This window comes from Loxodonta africana, chromosome 4 (genome assembly GCF_030014295.1).
Source record: "Loxodonta africana isolate mLoxAfr1 chromosome 4, mLoxAfr1.hap2, whole genome shotgun sequence".
Taxonomy (NCBI): domain Eukaryota; kingdom Metazoa; phylum Chordata; class Mammalia; order Proboscidea; family Elephantidae; genus Loxodonta; species Loxodonta africana.
Genome location: NC_087345.1, coordinates 14839917 through 14857213, shown reverse-complemented (window position 1 = coordinate 14857213; position 17297 = coordinate 14839917). Strand labels below are relative to the sequence as shown.

At 49.2% G+C, this 17297-nt stretch overlaps 1 protein-coding gene across 1 annotated transcript; it reads left to right on the top strand.

Moving 5' to 3' along the window:
- The first annotated feature begins 2380 nt into the window (after positions 1 to 2380).
- On the top strand, positions 2381 to 16800 carry KDELR3 (KDEL endoplasmic reticulum protein retention receptor 3). The gene is made up of 5 exons (XM_003419764.4): positions 2381 to 2603; positions 8465 to 8565; positions 14763 to 14921; positions 15552 to 15804; positions 16703 to 16800. Exons 1-5 carry the CDS (start codon positions 2513 to 2515, stop codon positions 16741 to 16743), a joined length of 645 nt encoding a protein of 214 aa, XP_003419812.1. The 5' UTR covers positions 2381 to 2512; the 3' UTR covers positions 16744 to 16800.
- The last annotated feature ends 497 nt before the right edge of the window (positions 16801 to 17297 follow it).

Sequence of the window (17297 nt, the reverse complement as noted above, 5' to 3'; positions counted from 1 at the left end):
TTCCAACACCATGGTAGTCATTCCTCAGACCTCCCCAGGCCTTGGCCAGTTCCCCCATGGACTCCTAGGGAGAAACAGTGGGAAGGGGAAGATTCTAGCCCTCTTCCAGCCCCTGCTGGCAGTTGAGGCTGCTTCCTGGGAGGACAGATGTTTCACCAAATGGTAAATGCACGTGCTTTTCCCTGGCTTGGGGAGGAGGTGGGCGCTGAAGAGGAGATGCCAGCTGGTTGGGCAGAGAGAACCGCAGCCACACCTGAGAGATTTAAATAGCCACCGCCTTCTCTGGGCACCGGCAGGAGGGAGGCATCTGGACAGGGAACAGAGGAGCCCGTTCAGAGCCTGGCACAGTCCTGGGATGACTGCCAGGCTCCTCCTCTCCCTGGAGGGACTTTAGCCACAAACCTTACCTCCCTGGGCATCAATATCCATTACCTGCAAAGTGGAAACCTAAAGCCTGCTTCACAGGGGGCCTGTTGAGGCTGAACTGAGAGAACCTGAGTTCCTGTGCCTGAACCATGTCTAGCACCAGGAGGTGCTCAAGCCTTGATGGCTATTGTTACCCCAATATCCTGCCAGGGTAGGAGTCCCCACTGCAGCATCCTTGACAAATGGGCACCCGCCTCCTATTTACCTACCTCTCATAACAGGGCGCTTATCCCCTCCCGTGCCAACTCTCAGTATAAAGATTTAATTGCATGAGTCTGTAATCAGACTGTGTGTTGGAATCCAGGCTCCACTGTTCAGTGGCCTGTGTAACCTTAAGGAAATTACTTAACCTCTCTGTGCCTCGGGAAAAATAATAGTACCTGTCTCATAGTGTTGCTCAGATCAGTGCCTCTCAAACTCTCATGTGCACATGACTCCCTTGCGCTTTTGTTTAACTGCAGATTCTGATTCAGTGGGTCTGGGGTGGGGCCTGAGATTCTGCGTTTCCAATGGGCTTCCAGGCAATCCCAATGGTGCTGGTCTTCCGACCACGTTTTGAGTCTCAAAGACCTGCCTTGCCCTGGAGTCACAGTGAGGGGAACGGGGTGCCATGGAAGGGTCTCAAGGAGGGTCAGTGACAGATTTTCATGGAAGAGGCTCTCTGGCTGTCTGTGGCAGAGGGTGAGGGTCGGAGGAGTCCAGTTGTTTAGGGAGAAATGAGGATCCTGAGTGTGGGAAGGGTACAGGGGGTCATGGATGGGGGTGGCATGGGTGGGGTGGTAAGAGCACTCAGCTCATCCCGTCCACTCTTACAGATGCAGAGACCGAGGCCCAGAGAGGGTAGCTGACCTGCTCGAGGCCACACATCATTTGGAGGACTCCCACCCACTAGAGACCCTTTACCATCTGAGCACACTCTCTGCCTCCCAGCCTCCTGGCCAGCACCGTGAGGTCCTCTGGATCTCTCCAGGCTTGTGTGCTCCTTGTCATACCAAGAAGAGGGAGGCGCTAACGAGGGCCTTGGTCTCCTGGACAGACGTAACACTTTCATACATCCACCCCATTTTACAGATGAAGCAGCCGAGGTCAAAAGAGGAGAAGGTGCGCAGGAACAGAGGTCAGCCTGACTCCAAATCTGACAGGTGTCATTATTGTCCACCTCCAACAGGGTTGGATCAGGACAAGTGTGGCTATCCTAATGGACAGATAAGAGCGTTGGCCTCCAGTTCCCAGCTCTTCTCCCCAGCCTGCCTCATCCAAAGAGGGAGCAGTTGGAGCCCCTAGATGATGGTAATACCTGTTGCCATCCAGTCAATCCCGACTCATCATGACCTTACAGGACAGAGTAGAACTGCCCCGTGGAGTTTCCAAGGAGCGACTGGTGGATTCAAACTGCCGGCCAAGCTTTTGGTTAGCAGCCGAGCTCTTAACCACTGGCCACCAGGGCTCCATGGCGACGATAGCAGTGGCCATTTATGGAGCGCTTAGGAACTGCTAGGCTCATGCCAAGCCCTGGCAGCCAGGACCCCACTTCTCCTGGTACCAGTGTTATTGGCCTTGTGTACAGATGAGGGAAGGGAGGAACAGGCAGGCAGGGGCTCGGTCGCTTGTCCAAGGTCGTATGTAGGAGGACTCGCATTTCGGAGGAGGGGAGGCAGAGGCCTGGGCTCCCGGGCGGACACCGCCCAGGTCGTTGGGGGTGCGGGTCTTGGTGGGCACACACAGAGCCCGGAACGCACACAGCAGTCTCCCGGAGGCCGGGACAACTGCGCCCCAGCCGGAAACCCCTCGGCCTAGCCAGGCCGCCCCGCCCCGGGAACTGAAGGCGCAGGGATGGGCTGGGGGCGGGGTCTCCCCGCAGCGGCTTCCTGGCTCCCCCACCCCGCGGCGACCGGCTGGCCACGTCACCGCCCGCCGAGAGTGCGCTGGCTGGCGGGCCCGGCGGGGAGTGCAGCGCGCGGGGCTCGGAGGCGCCGGCGGGGGGTTGTGCGCACCGAGGGGCAGCTGGCGACGTGAGCAGCCGCCGGCCCTCCAGAAAGTTTCGTAGAAGTTTGCCGGGCGCCGTCGCGAGGCCGCCTGCTGAACCATGAACGTGTTCCGAATCCTCGGCGACTTGAGCCACCTCCTGGCCATGATTTTGCTCCTGGGGAAGATCTGGAGGTCCAAGTGCTGCACGGGTGAGGGGCGCCTGGGCGGAGGTGGGGCCCGCAGCGAAAGGCCAGGCTCACCTGGCCTGGGCTGGCCAGCCCATGCCCCCTGCCTGCAGGGCCGAGGGAAAGGGCAGCGACAGATACTGAGAAGCTGGAGGGGCTCCAGAAGGTCTCTTCAGGGTGGGAACTTTGGCTTAGGGGTCTTGGAAGCTGCTTTTGCGCAGCTGAGCTTCCAAAGAAAATTTAAAACTCTACAAAAGAATGAGGGGCTCCTTGAGATTATGGGGGCTTGTGCCTCCTCTGCCTCCATTGTTGGCATTGCCACTGTTAATCACTGCCTTTGGGGCAAGGAGCGGCACTGGCCGTGGGCCCCATTGTTTGCTCCACCCTCACTCAGGCCCAGGATGTGGAAGGGGGTGCACCCAGGAAGTGGTCCCCCAACTCTCAGGCTCTTCTTCCCTGCTCCCCTCCACTCTTCCCTGCTCCTTCCTAGACTTCCCTGCCAGGCTGGCCCTGCCCTTGGCCTGCCTGTGTGTGGCCCAGGAGGGCGTGATGTGGCAGGAGGGACACCACCCAGCCAGGTGGGTGTGGAGCTGACCCTGAGCTGCAGGCCAGGGAGGTTGGGAGGGGACCTTTTTGGCCCCGTAGTCTGGCTGCCCTGCTGAGAAGTTTGGAGTCTGGACTGGCGGCTGCCAGAGAGACCCAGACCATCAAGCCTGCTGCAGCCATCTTTGGGCTGCAGGCAAGGGCCCTGTGCTAAACACTGGGGTGAGGGGGTACCAACAGAGATGAGCGCAGGTGCCTTGTGGGGCCAAGGAGGCTCTGGGAGCGCAAGGAGGCAGAGAGCAGTCCCTGAAGGCTCCTTGGAGGGAGCAGGTCTGTGCTGGGCCCTGGAGGGTGGGGCAGTATTTCAGCCCAGGATCGTTGATGCAACACAGAGGTCACAGAGCACAGGACATCTCTGGAATGGTGAGCAGTCTGATGTGGGAGTGAGCTGGGAGGGGGCTCCAGATGTGAAGGGCCTGTCAGGCTAGGGAGTCTGAACTGGGGAGCCTTGGAAGTTTGGGAGCAGGGGAGGAGGGTAGAGGGGGCCTGAAGCAAGTCACTCTGGACCCAGTGTGGAGGCTGCCAGCCTGGGAGGCCAGGGAGGAAGTGTGGATGGGACCGTTGTGAGGGTCATTGTGGAGGGAGTGGTTCTAGACCTGGAGGCCATTGGGTCTGGGGTCTCAGGAGAGATTGGTACTCATGGCCCTTCAGGTTCCCTCTTAGGGGTGGTGGGCCAGGAATGCTGAGAGGGGTGGCCAGAGGCAGCAGGCTCCAATGAGATGATGTACCTAGCACTTCCACAGAGGGCCCTGGGTGGCTGAGCAACCAAGACCAGGAGGGGCGCTGTTATGTGATCTACTCTGCCAGGCACAGTACTAGGCCCTTGGGGTAGACAAAGATCCTGCCCTGGTGGAGCTGACACTCTAGCAGTGGGGAACCATTAATAAACAACATTTCTCATAGCAGTTGAGTCAATTATCTGGTTGGTTAGTGGTGATAAGTGCTATGGAAAAGAGAAAAAGGGCAGCTGGGTGAGGGGGATGGGCCTGTGTTGGTGAGGGTTGGTCAGTGTAGGCTCATTGAAAAGGTGAGATCTGAGGAAGCAGGGTGCCCAGAGGCTGGCCTCATTGGCCTGAGAAGCAGAGCCTGATGTGGCCCTGCCCTACCCAGCCCTGAAGGCAGGAGACTTGGGCCTTGTTCTCTCTCCACCACTGACTCAGTGTGTGACCTTGGGGCTCAATTTCCCCACCTGTCAAATGGGAGAGAAGGCTGCACCAGGTCAGAGGGTGACATGTCCTCAGTGGATGCCTCAGGGGCTCTGGCCATGTGCTCACTCATGTTCTTTCTTTTCTATGTCCTGGGTCTCGTGGGTGGCTTGCTGGGGTGGAAATTACTCATTGCTTCAAGTGTGTGAACCCCATTATGCTCGAGATCGCCGGAGTGCCCTAACATTAAGAGAAATGCAAGCAAAGCCCAAGGGCCTGGCAGGCTGAGGATGGAGTGGGGGAGGGTGGGAAGACTATGTGAGGTGTGTGGTCAAGCCTCCTACACCAGGGCTGCCTCCTGGACCCTCCTACATGGGGTTGAGGGCTTCCCTGACAAGGTTTCTGTGAGGGCTCAGGTGGCCTTGGCCCAGTACTATCTTCCATGGTCTCCACCCCCAAGGTGGGCTTCTCCTCCCATGGCCCCCTCAGTGCTGTCCTCATCCCCTGCAAGTCCACGAGTCCCAGTCCCCAGGGAGGCACACACGTTCTCGTTGTATCCTAGTTCCTCCTTATAGCAGTCCTATCACATAGGTGTGAGGGTGCCCATTTTACAGATGAGAAAGGTGAGGCCCAGGCTTGCCCAAGGCCACACTGAAAAGCTGGCGCACGAACCCAGTGTTCTCCAGAACATTAGGGATTTCAGCGATATTCATCCCTGTACCTCCCACTGAATGTCTGTAGTGTGGTTAAATAGGGCAGGGGTCAGGCATGCAGTGGGACCAGAACCTCAATCAGATAATATGGTGCTAAACAACCCAGCTGTTCCATGACGCAGGATAAAATCCAGATGTATCACTATGGCGGGAGGGAGAGAGTGAGGGGGAGATGTGGGACAGCAGCCCAGGCAGGACCTCATGAGCCATGATGAGTTTGGGTCTTCATTCTCTGGGCATTTGGAAGCCACTTAAGGGCTTAAGCAGAATTTTATTTTGAACATACCCCTTTGGTTGCTGGATGGAGAATAGAATTGGGGAGGGGAGCAGCAAGGAAGGATTTGGGGAGACCAGTCAGGGGGTCATTGTGGTAGGGACATCGGGGTTGAGAGAGTGGAGCTGAGAAATATGCGGGGGGGGGGTGGTTTGGTGGGGTTTGGTGATTGGATGTAAGGGACTAAGGGTACGAGGGCACAAGGATGGCTCTTGGTTTTCAGGCTTGAGCACCAACGATGGTGGTGCTGTTTATGAAGAAGAGACATGAGAAGGAGGAAGCTTGAGGAGGAAATGATGAGTTTGAGGTGCTTGTAGGATGGCTGAGTGGTAGAGTGTTGTTGTTAGGTTGATTCATAGCAACCCCGTGCAACAGAGCAGAACCGCCCCATTGGGTGTTCTAGCCTGTAATCTCTACAGAAGAAACCCTGGTGGTGCAGTGGTTAAGTGCTCAGCTGCTAACTGAAAGATGAGTTGTTCAGACCCACCAGCTGCTCCAAGAGAGAAAGATGTGGCAGTCAGCTTCTGTAAGAATTTACAGCCTTGGAAACCCTATGGGGCAGTTCTCACCTGTTCTGTAGGGTTGCTATGAGTCGGAACCAACTCGAAGGCAACAGGTTTGGTTTTGGTTTGGTTATCTCTACAGAAGCAGATCGCCAGCTCTGCACAGCGGCTGGGTGGGTTTGAATCACTAACGTCTTGGTTAGCAGCCAAGTGCCTAGCAACTGTCACACCACCAGGACTCCTTTGGTATTGAGTAGGCAGGTGAACACATAGGTAGAAACTTAGAAGAGAGTTTGGGACTGGAGGTGTAAATATGGAGTCCTGGCATTTGGGGCAAGTGAGATTGGGAGGACAGAGTGAGGAGAGAAGCAGCTGAGGGTGAGGAGGAGGATTTGTTAGACAGGAGGCCAAAGGAGGAGGCAACCAGCAGAGTGGGTGGTCAAGACAGCCAGGTCATGAGAGATAGGTGAGATGGCATGGACTTTCCGATGTGGTTTTGGTGGCGTAATGGAGGCTGTGTCCAGCCTGGTGGGGAAAGAGAAAAGACTCACCTCACCTCACCCTACAACTATATAATGTACCGAAAAGTGGCCAAAAGTAGAGCAAGGGGCATAATTATCCCAAGGGGCACTATGGGGTCCTGGATTGCTCCTGGAACAGAAAAAGAACAGTGGGAAAACTGGTGAAATCTGAATCAAGTCAGCTGAGGTGCCAGTGCTATGCCCATGGTAATTTTTAATGTAGGTGTGTTTACTGTGGTAAAAATATATATAACAAAACACTGGCCATTTCACCGTTTTTTAAGTGTGCAATTCAGCGACATTATGTTCACCATGTTATACAACCATCATCATTATCTGTTTCCAAATTTAACAACAACAAAAAACCAAACTGGTAGGTGAGTCGATTCTGACTCAGGGTGACCCCATGTGTTTCCGAGTAGAACTGCCCTCCATAGGCTTTTCGTGGCTGTGACCTTTTGGAAGCAGATCACCAGGCCTTCCTTTCTTCCGAGGTGCCTCTGGGTGAGATCTAACCACGGACTGTCCTGTTAGGAGCCGAGCATGTTAACCTTTGTACCACCCAGGGACTCCTCACAGAAACCCAGTACTCCTTCATCAAAAACTTTCCCTTTCCAGCCCTCCCCTGCCCCTGATAAGCCCAAATAAACTTTGATCCCTCTGCATTTGCCTTTCATGTAAGTAGGATCATAAGTATTTGTTCCTTTGCATCTAATTCTTCATTTTGATCAACGTAGCGTGGTTATGTAAGATAATAACAGTAGAGGAAAATCAGTGAAGGAGATATGAGGGCTCTCTCACTGTCTTTACAACTCTTCTGGAAATCTAAAATTATTTAAAACTAAAAACTAAAAAAAAAAAAAAGAGGCCAAGTTCAAAGCAAGGCAATCTATGGAGACAGAAAGTAGATTAGTGAGTGTTTGCCTAGGGCTGGAAGGAGCTTTGGTGGTGCAGAGGTTAAGAGCTTGGCTGTTAACCAAAAGGTCCACAATTCAGATCCAACAGCTGCTCCTTGGAAACCCTATGGGGCAGTTCTTCTCTGTCCTGAAGGGTTGCTGAGTCAGATTCGACCCTATGGCAATGGGTTTGGTTTTTGGTGGGGTGGGAGACAATGGGGTGATGGGGGTGACAGATAAGGAATACAGGTTTCTTTTTGAGGTGATGAGAATGTTGTAAAATTGACCCTGGTGATGGTTGCACAACTCTGAGTATAGAAAAATCATTGAATTATACACTTTAAATGGGTGAATTGTATGGTATGGGGATCATATCTCAATAAAACAGGAAAGGAAGGAGGGAGGGAGCGGGGAGGAAGGAAGAGAGAGAGGGAGGAAGGAAGAAGCCAGCGAAGGTCAAGAAACAACATGGAGACTGTAACCCATTTCTGCCAGCTCCATGTATCCACGTGTCATGTGTGCACGTGTGTGTCGCGTGTGCGTGCATGTGCCATGTGAATGTATATGCCAACAAAGATTCGGAAGGACACACGCTGAGGTTTTGGGTTGTCAGGTGATTGCTGCTTTCTTTACATCTTTATGTATTGTCTGGTTTTTGCTTTACAAAGAGTAAAAATATGCATAACTTTTATAACTGGAAAAGTTTTTTTAACCTTTACATTTTGGAAAATAAAGTAGAATGCTCGACCGGCCCTGAGCCTTCCTTTGCCTGCTCCTATCTCCCTAATGATTCAACACCTTGTAAAGTCAGCAAGTTGATCTCCAAAGACATTCTCCAAAGGTGGAGCTTTGGGGATTGTCAGTGGAATCCTGGGGGTGGAGCACAGAGAAGCCTCAACACCATCCCCAGCCCGACTCACACCACCCCTGTCAGTCTCCCCAGACCAAGAAGTGAGGCAGGCATATGAAGGGTGACTGGGAACTCGGTGTTCATGTCTTTGTTTGGAGACTGGGAGACAGATTACAGCGTAATGAGAGGAACAATGACTCAAGTGATCCAATGGGAAGGGGTGAGTTGCCTGTCCCCCAGAGAGCGACAGCTGTCCTGGACAGGGTGTCTTCATTAAGTGGACATTCCGAGGCCTTTCCAGCTCCAGGTTCTGAACTCCTGGAATGTGGGTGGGCCTGGGAGTCCTCATCCTCATTGACTCCTGTTCCCTCTGACCTCAGGCATCTCTGGGAAGAGCCAGATCCTTTTTGCTCTCGTCTTCACCACCAGGTACCTGGACCTCTTCACCAACTTCATCTCCATCTACAACACAGTAATGAAGGTGAGGGCGCCGGGTGGCGACGGTGATGGGGCCTGCCAGGCACCCACAGACTGTGAAACAGTGCCCTTGGGAACTTGGGGTTGGGTTGGAATCCCGGCTTTCCTGCTTAGCAGCTGTGTGACCTGGTCTTGAGCAAGGCCTCTGGCCTTTGTGCCTCAGTGTCCTCCTTATCTGCGAGATGAATACTGGTCCCTCAAAGGCTTTTGTTAGGAACGTTAAAGGTGGTAACAGATGTAAATGCACAGTAAGTGTCGTATGTTTTAAAACCTCAGTAAAAGCCATTATGATGAGTAAAGAATGCGCAGAATATCAAACATGGCGTCCTTAGCTTTCAGAGAAGTTATTCATCCTTCCATCCGTCTATCCATCCACTCAACAGATATTTATTGCTCACCTACTATGTGCCAGGCATCATTCTGAAGAAGACAAACAAGGCTCCTGTTCTCATGGAACCTACCTTCTAATGGGGAGCGTAGAATAAAACAAACACGAACAAGAAGAACTTTGGTCAGGGGTTGTTGTGTGCTGTAAAGTTGATTCCGACTCATAGCGACCCTACTGGACAGAGTAAAACTGCCCTATAGGGTTTCCTGGGTGTAATCCTTATGGGAGCAGATAGCCAGGTCTTTTCTCCCACAGAGCTGCTGGTGGTTCTAACCGCTGATCTTTTGATTAGCAGCAGAGTGCTTAACCATTGTGCATTCAGGGCTCCTTTTGGTTAGGGGTTGTTGCTGTTGTTGGGTGCCATCGAGCTGGTTCTGACTCATAGTGACCCCATGCACAATGGAACGAAACACTGCCTGGTCCTGTGCCATCCTCACAATTATTGCTGTCCTTGAGCCTATTGTTGCAGCCACTGTGTCAATCCATCCCCTTGAAGGTCTCTCTCTTTTCCCTGAGCCTCTACTTTACCAAGGCTAATGTCCTTCTACAGGGACTGATCCCTCCTGACAACATGTCCTCGCTTCTAAAGAGCATTCTGGTTGTACTTTTTCCAAGACAGATTGTTTGTTCTTTTGGCAAAAACCAAAAAAACCAAACCCAGTGCCATCGAGTCGATTCCAACTCATAGGGACCCTATAGGACAGAGTAGAACTGCCCCATATAATTTCCAAGGAGCGCCTGGAGGATTCGAACTGCTGACCCTTTGGTTAGCAGCCATAGCACTTAACCACTACGCCACCAGGGTTTCCAAAATGGTATATTCAGTATTCTTTGCTAACGCCACAATTCAAAGACATCAGTTCTTCTTCGGTTTTCCTTATTCATCATCCAGCCTCTGCGTGACCATGGCTTGGGTCAGGTGCACTTTAGTCCTCAAGGTGACATCTTTACTTTCCTTTCTTTTATTTATTTATTTTTTAATTTTTATTGTGCTTTAAGTGAAAGTTTACAAATCAAGTCAGTCTCACATACAAAAATTTATATACACCTTGCTATGTACTCTTAGTTGCTCTCCCCCCGATGAGACAGCACAGTCCTTCTCTCTACCCTCTATTTTCGTGTCCATCCGGCCAGCTTCTGATGCCCTCTGCCTTCTCATCTTACCTCCAGACAGGAGCTGCCCACATAGTCTCATGTGTCTACTTGATCCAAAAAGCTCACTCCTCACCAGTATCATTTTCTATCCCATAGTCCAGTCCAATCCCTGTCTGAAGATTTGGCTTTGGGAATGGTTCCTGTCTTGGGCTAACAGAAGGTCTGGGGACCGTGACCTCCGGGGTCCTTCTAGTCTCAGTCAGACCATCAAGTCTGGTCTTTTTACGAGAATTTGAGGTCTGCATCCCACTACTCTCTTGCTCCCTCAAGGGTTCTCCGTTGTGTTCCCTGTCACAACAGTCATCGGTTGTAGCCGGGCACCATCTAGTTCTTTTGGTCTCAGGCTGATGTAGTCTCTGGTTTATGTGGCCCTTTCTGTCTCTTGGGCTCATAATTACCTTATCTCTTTGGTGTTCTTCATTCTCCTTTGCTCCAGGTGGGTTGAGACCCTTTGATGCATCTTAGATGGCCACTTGCTAGCATTTAAGATCCCAGACACTGCTCTCCAAAGTGGGATGCAGAATGTTTTCTTAATAGATTTTATTATGCCAGTTGACTTAGATGTCCCCTGAAACCATGGTTCCCAAACCCCCACCCCTGCTATGCTGGCCTTCGAAGCATTCGGTTTATTCAGGAAACTTCTTTGCTTTTGGTTTAATCCAGTTGAGCTGACCTCTCCTGTGCTGTGTATTGTCTTTTCCTTCACCTAAAGTAGTTCTTATGTGCTATCTAATTGATGAATACTCCTCTCCCTCCCTTCCCACTCTCATAACCATCAAAGAATATTTTCTTCTCTGTTTAAACTATTTCTCAAGTTCTTATAATAGTGGTCTCCTACGATATTTGTCCTGTTGCAACTGACTAATTTCACTCAGCATAATGCCTTCCAGATTCCTCCATGTTATGAAAGTTTCACGGATTGATTACTGTTCTTTATCGATGTGTAGCATGCCATTGTGTGAATATACCATAATTATTTATCCACCTTGGTTGCTTCCATCACATCTTTGCTTTTTAACACTTTAAAGCTATCTCCTGCAGCCGATTTGTCCAATGCAATGCGTCTTTTGATTTCTTGACTGCTGCTTCCAAGGGTGTTAATTGTGGATCCAAAGTAAAATATAATCCTTGACAAGCTCAATCTTTTCTCCATTTGTCCTGATGTTATTTATTGGTCCAGTTGTGAAGAGTTTTGTTTATGTTGAGGTATAATCCATACTGAAGGCTGTGGTCTTTGATCTTCATTAATAAGTGCTTCAAGTCCTCTTCACTTTCAGCAAGCAAGGTTGTGTCATCTGCATAACACAGGTTGTTAATGAGTATTCCTCCAATCCTGTTGCCCTGTTCTTCTTATTATAGTCCAGCTTCTTGGATTATTTATTCAGCATACAGAATGAATAGGTATGGTCAAAGGGTACAACCCTGATGCACACCTTTCCTGACTTTAAACCATGCAGTATCATTCTGTTTGAACGACTGCCTCTTGATCTATGTACAGGTTCCTCATGAGCACAATTAAGTGTTCTGGAATCCACATTCTTCCCAATGTTATCCGTAAGTCATTATGATCCACACAGTCAAATGCCTTAGCACAGTCAATAAAACACAGGTAAACATCTTTCTGGTATTCTCTGCTTTTAGCCAGGATCCATCTAACATCAGCAGTGATATCCATGGTTCCACATCCTCCTCTAAATCTGGCCTGAATTTCTGCCAGTTCCCTGTTGATATACTGCTGCAGCCACTTTTGAATGATCTTCAGCAAAATTTTGCTCATGATGTTAATGATATAGTTTGATAATTTGTGCATTCAGTTGGATCACCTGTCTTGGGAATAGGCATAAACAGGGATCTTTTCCAGTCCATTGGCCAGGTAGCTGTCTTCCAAATTTCTTGGCATAGATGAGTGAGCACTCCCAGTGCTGCACCCATGTGTTGAAACATCTCAATTGGTATTCCATCAGTTTCTGGAGCCTTGTTTTTCGCCAATGCCTTCAGAGCAGCTTGGATTTCTTCCTTCAGTACCATCGGTTCCTGATCATACGCTACCCTCCTGAAATGGTTGAACGTCGACCAATTCTTTTTGGTATAATGACTCTGTGTATTCCTTCCATCTTCTTTTGATGCTTCCTGCATTGTTTAATATTTTCCCCTTAGGATACTTTAATATTGCAACTCGAGGCTTGAATAATTAAAATGTTTACTTCAATTAAAAAAAAAAGTTTGAAGACTAGGGAGTTACTTCAGGGAGTGTGATCAGAAAGGACCTCTCTGAAGAGGTGACATTGGAGCTGAGATCTGAGTGACAGAGGAGCTAGCCATGGGAAGATCAGAAAGAGCGCGTTCCAAGTAGAAGGAATAGCTGGTGCAAGACCTGAGATGGGACAAGCTTGGTATATGGACAGACAGAGGGCCAATGCGAAGGGAGCGCATCGGGCGAGGGCTGCTTGGTGCAGGGCAGATGGTGCAGGGCTTCCTAAGTCAGGTTAACCCATTTGGATTTCATTTTAATTGTGGTGGGAAGCCATTGCTTTGAAGCATGACCCTGTTTTACAGGAGAAACTGAACATCTCAGTTCCACTCTGATGCCCCGGCTCTTGGCCGAAGACTGTTGGAATATTTTGGGCTGAGGCATCTTCTGAGATTTTAACCAACCATCCTGGCTCTTTAGTCTGGTGGAAGGAGATGGGTTTCAGTCAGTGAAGTGGGACGTAACTCCGCTTGGATGCTGGTAACAGAGATATAAAATAAGAGTGATTTTAACAAGATGGAGGTATTTTTTTCTCTCATGATGGGAAAGCTGGAGATGGGCAGTCTAAGGCTAGGATGGCAGCTTCACTGATGTCCTGGACTCACCTTTTCTGCTCTGCTGTCTTTAGAGCGTGACCAGGACCAACTTTATGGATGTGTGACCTGTGCAGTTACTTGGTTTAATGCTCTGCTGTCACCATCTTGAAATTCTTAAATTTTTTTAAACAAGGACCCTGCATTTTTTTTCACCTTTCACTGGGCCCCACAAATTATGTAATCAGTCCTGAATGTGACATCTGTCCGAAAGGTTGCCTTAGGGTCATAATATAGGTGCTGGAGTTCCTAACGTCCTATCACACTCTGGGCAGAAAGGAGGAGGAAGGGAGAAAAGAGCAATAGGGTGCCTGCCAGATGGGTAAGCCTTTTTTAAACGGCTTTCTCCAAACCCAGTGACTTCCATTTACATCTTACCGACCATCCTTATCTGCAGAGGAAGCTGAGAAATGTAGTTTTGAATTTGGACACATTGTCATTCCCAGTAAAATAGGAGTCCTGTTTCTAAGGAAGAAGGGCTGCCTGATCTTACCTATCTTGCAGAGCTGTTGTGAAGATCACATGAGATAATATATGTAAAGTGCCTAGGATAATTAAACAGATCGAGTTGTCTTTCTCCTCCATATCAGAGATCCCCCTTTGGGATTCCAGGCATCTTGTTCCTGGGACTGGTGGAGTGTAAGATGCTTTTACCTGTCGGGTATTAAACTTGCTGGATGTGAACTCAGGTTGAGATCCTGAAATCACCGTCTACTTAAGTTCAACACACAAATACCAACCACCACCTACGTAGTTTATTTCTCTGTCCAAGGATCTGGTGTTGGGCAGTCCTCGCAGAGACTGGCAGAACCAGCCCTTGGCATGGTTGAGTGAGGTGTGGGAACCTAAAAGAATGAAGAAGTAATTACCACCCTTTCTGCAGAGGACCATGATTCATTGATTTATTCCAGCATTTATTTGCCCCAGGCCCTGAGTTAGGAGCTGGGGATTCCGAGGTGGCCAGGACATGGACCTGGCCCTCATGGAATCCCCTTTTGTAGTGGAGACAGACTTGTACACAGACATTTATGGAACATGTGATCACAGGCTGCTGTAAATATTTTCACATGGGGCTCTGTGCCTCATTCTGGTGAGGAAATTACTCTTAACCAGAGTCTTCAAGTACAAATAGGAGCTCTCTAGGTCAGTGTGGTCTCAGGCCAGTAACATGAGTATTACTTGAGAATGCATTAGAAATGTAAGTTCTCAGGGCCACCCCAAACCTACTAAATCAGGAACTATGGAATTGACTCAATGGCAATGGGTTTGTTTTTTTCTTGGGGGCGGGGGTTAAGGGTAGGGGGCAGCCATCTGTGTATGATTATGATGCATGTCGAAGTTTGAGAACTGTGGCCTAGGTTAGAGGCCAGATCATATGTTGGGAGGAGAGTAATTAGAAAACAGAGTTTTCTGAAGGAGCACTGGTCAACCTATTCCAGGGGTGTTACCCTTGTGGAAGAGCACTCACAAGTCACTGATGCAGATCCAGGCAGTTGAGGCAAGAGCCCTGGAATGCCACTGCCATATGCTCCAATAAAGACCAAGCGTTTTTTTCCCCCTCACGCTCCACATACAGAGGAGACACCAGGCCACCTTTCTCTTCGTGGTAGCATCATCAGTCCCAGTCAGAGGCTTGGAGGTCATGAGCTTCAAATTGTAGGCCTACGAGAAACTGCAAACACCTTGTCTTCCATGTAAGGCGCAGCTACTACTAGCTCTTAGGTTTGCTAGGCCCCAGTCAGGGTGGCTCTCTGAAGCCCAGCTCACAGGCTGAGAAAAGACTTCGAGTCCCACGTGTGTCTCTCCCTGTTTAGGTGGTTTTTCTCCTCTGTGCCTATGTCACAGTGTACATGATCTATGGGAAATTTCGGAAAACGTTTGACAGTGAGAATGACACATTCCGCCTGGAGTTTCTGCTGGTCCCAGTCATTGGCCTCTCCTTCCTTGAGAACTACAGTTTCACCCCCCTGGAGGTAAGGGAAGGGACCAAGAGTACTAATTTCCGAAGGTAAGTATGCTTCCTAACATCCTTCCTCCGGACCCTTGGTAATGTCGGCCAGCCCCTTTCCCTTCTGCTACAACCATGACCACTACTTATATAATGTTCAGTTATAAGTTACAAAGAAACTGGCAACAAGCTATTCACAGTGCTCCACTTGAAAATGGACACATCTAAATATTGTGTTGGTAAATGAAACAGGCATCACAGCAGCTCTTTTGGCTGTGGAAACCTTAGTCTCACAGACGATGAGCAGAGCGCTTGAGCACAGTCCAGTCCAGACTCTGGTTCGTAGGTCTGGGCTGTGGCCCAGGAATGTGTGTTGTAACAAGCATTTTGGGAGATTCCGATGCTGGCATTCATGGCCTCGATTATGGTGAGTTTATACAGTACTCGGCTACAATTAAACGTTCACGCTGTTATGAGAAAAGTGGTATGCACTGTGTATTGTTAACAATAAAACATTTTGTATTTACACATTTGCTTCTTTTGTATTTGCTTAACTATTTTCTCCAATAAGCATACTACTTTAGTGACTGAACTTTTTAGAGACGAACTCCTTGTTTTTGATCAGCCTCTCAGGCCGCTTTTCTCTTTGGCTCAGATCCTCTGGACTTTCTCTATCTACCTGGAATCAGTGGCTATCCTGCCTCAACTCTTCATGATCAGCAAGACTGGTGAGGCTGAGACCATTACTACTCACTACCTGTTTTTTCTGGGTCTGTACCGGGCACTCTACCTGGCTAACTGGATCAGGCGGTACCAGACGGAGAATTTCTATGACCAAATCGCGGTGGTGTCTGGAGTAGTACAAACTATCTTCTACTGTGACTTCTTCTACTTGTACGTGACCAAAGGTAGGTGCTGGGAGAATAAGTATTGCTGAGATGGGCCCAAGGACTTATTCATCTAGTTGATAAATATTTGAAAGAATATGGAGGTGAACAACTCCAGGTCCCTCCCTGTCCTGTCAGGGTGAATCATTCTAATAAGAGGGAAAACACACATATTTTCAGGACACATGAAATGCCACGAATAACACAGGCTAATAGGCTATTGTGTGCACCATGTAAACACTATACAGGAAAGGCAGCTGTGAGACGACATTTTGATAGAATTCTCGAATGCTTAGGAAAAATGTTAAAACATTCCACAGAAGAGTTTATGCAAAAGTTCCAAAGCAGGAACCAGTTTGGCCTGAAGGAGTGACAAAAAGGCGTGTGATCCAAATCCATAAACCTTGAGGTCAGAGGTCACCCAAATCTGTTCACATAGGGTCTCATATTGCAGGGTGAAGGGTTTCAGTTTAACCGATTGCAAAGGGCAGGTACTGGAGGGGTCAGAAGGTAGCCCCTCGTTTTTACCTACCAGCTGCTCATGTAGGATAAAAACCCAGCCACAGGAGGGAGACTAGTTATGAGGCAGCAGCAGTTATCCAGGTCATCTGTGGAAAGAGTTGTGAGCAAATCTCTTGGGAGTGGAGTTGAGCTGCTGACTGGATGTGGTGTGTAACAGAGGGGAACTGAGGATAACTGCTAAGTTTATGGCTTATCTAAGTAGGGAGGGTGGTGGTGCCAGTAACCAAGATAGGGGTCAGGAAGTCTGGAGTTTACCCAGAGAAGTTTCCCCCTTAGCTTCAACACCTGAACACCTACTGTGAGCTGGGCATTAGGGATGCTAAGGTTATACATAAACTTATAAAGCCGTTCTGGCATCAGTATGATGAATTCTAATTTCATCTCCATTTTCTTCCAGTTCTTAAAGGAAAGAAGTTGAGTCTTCCAGTGCCAATTTGAGGGCTCTGAGATGTTCTACACTTTAACAAGGGCATGGAATAAACCATTTCAAATGTTCCTCTTGGCGAGTTATCCACGATCGGGCTCAAGTGTTAAAATTAAAGCCAGAAAAAAATGCTAAATGTGGACTGCAGCTGAGCACTGACCATTCTCTCTAGAAAACTGTCATCAATCAGATGTCCCTGGATAAGGCTATTAGAATTAATGAAGCTTGGCCAGTTACATATGCTGCCTTCAAGTGTCAACTGAGCAGCAAGAGGGCTTAAGGTACCTAATATAGCTGTTGCTTTCAAGGCCCTAGTGCAAGACTCACGCTTTTTAAGAAATAGTCATCCCTATCTGGAGACAGTCCAGTGTTTCAGGAGAATGCCCCAACTGAAGCTGGCAGCCCAAACACCAAGTGCATATTGTTCTGGGAATTTTCACTTTCCAGGTAGGAGAGCAAATTTAGGGAGTGTCAAGATACAAAGGTGAGAGCCTACAGGTGTGAAATGTCAGTTCCCTTCTAGCCTGCCTCTAGGTCACGGCAAATCAGATCCACCCACTTTAGTGGG

Coding starts and splice junctions, on each gene's coding strand:
- KDELR3 (XM_003419764.4), top strand. CDS start 2,513: ATGAACGTGTTCCGAATCCTCGGCGACTTGAGCCACCTCCTGGCCATG. Junction 2,604..8,464: donor GAGGTCCAAGTGCTGCACGG/GTGAGGGGCGCC, acceptor CTCTGACCTCAG/GCATCTCTGGGAAGAGCCAG. Junction 14,922..15,551: donor ACAGTTTCACCCCCCTGGAG/GTAAGGGAAGGG, acceptor TCTTTGGCTCAG/ATCCTCTGGACTTTCTCTAT.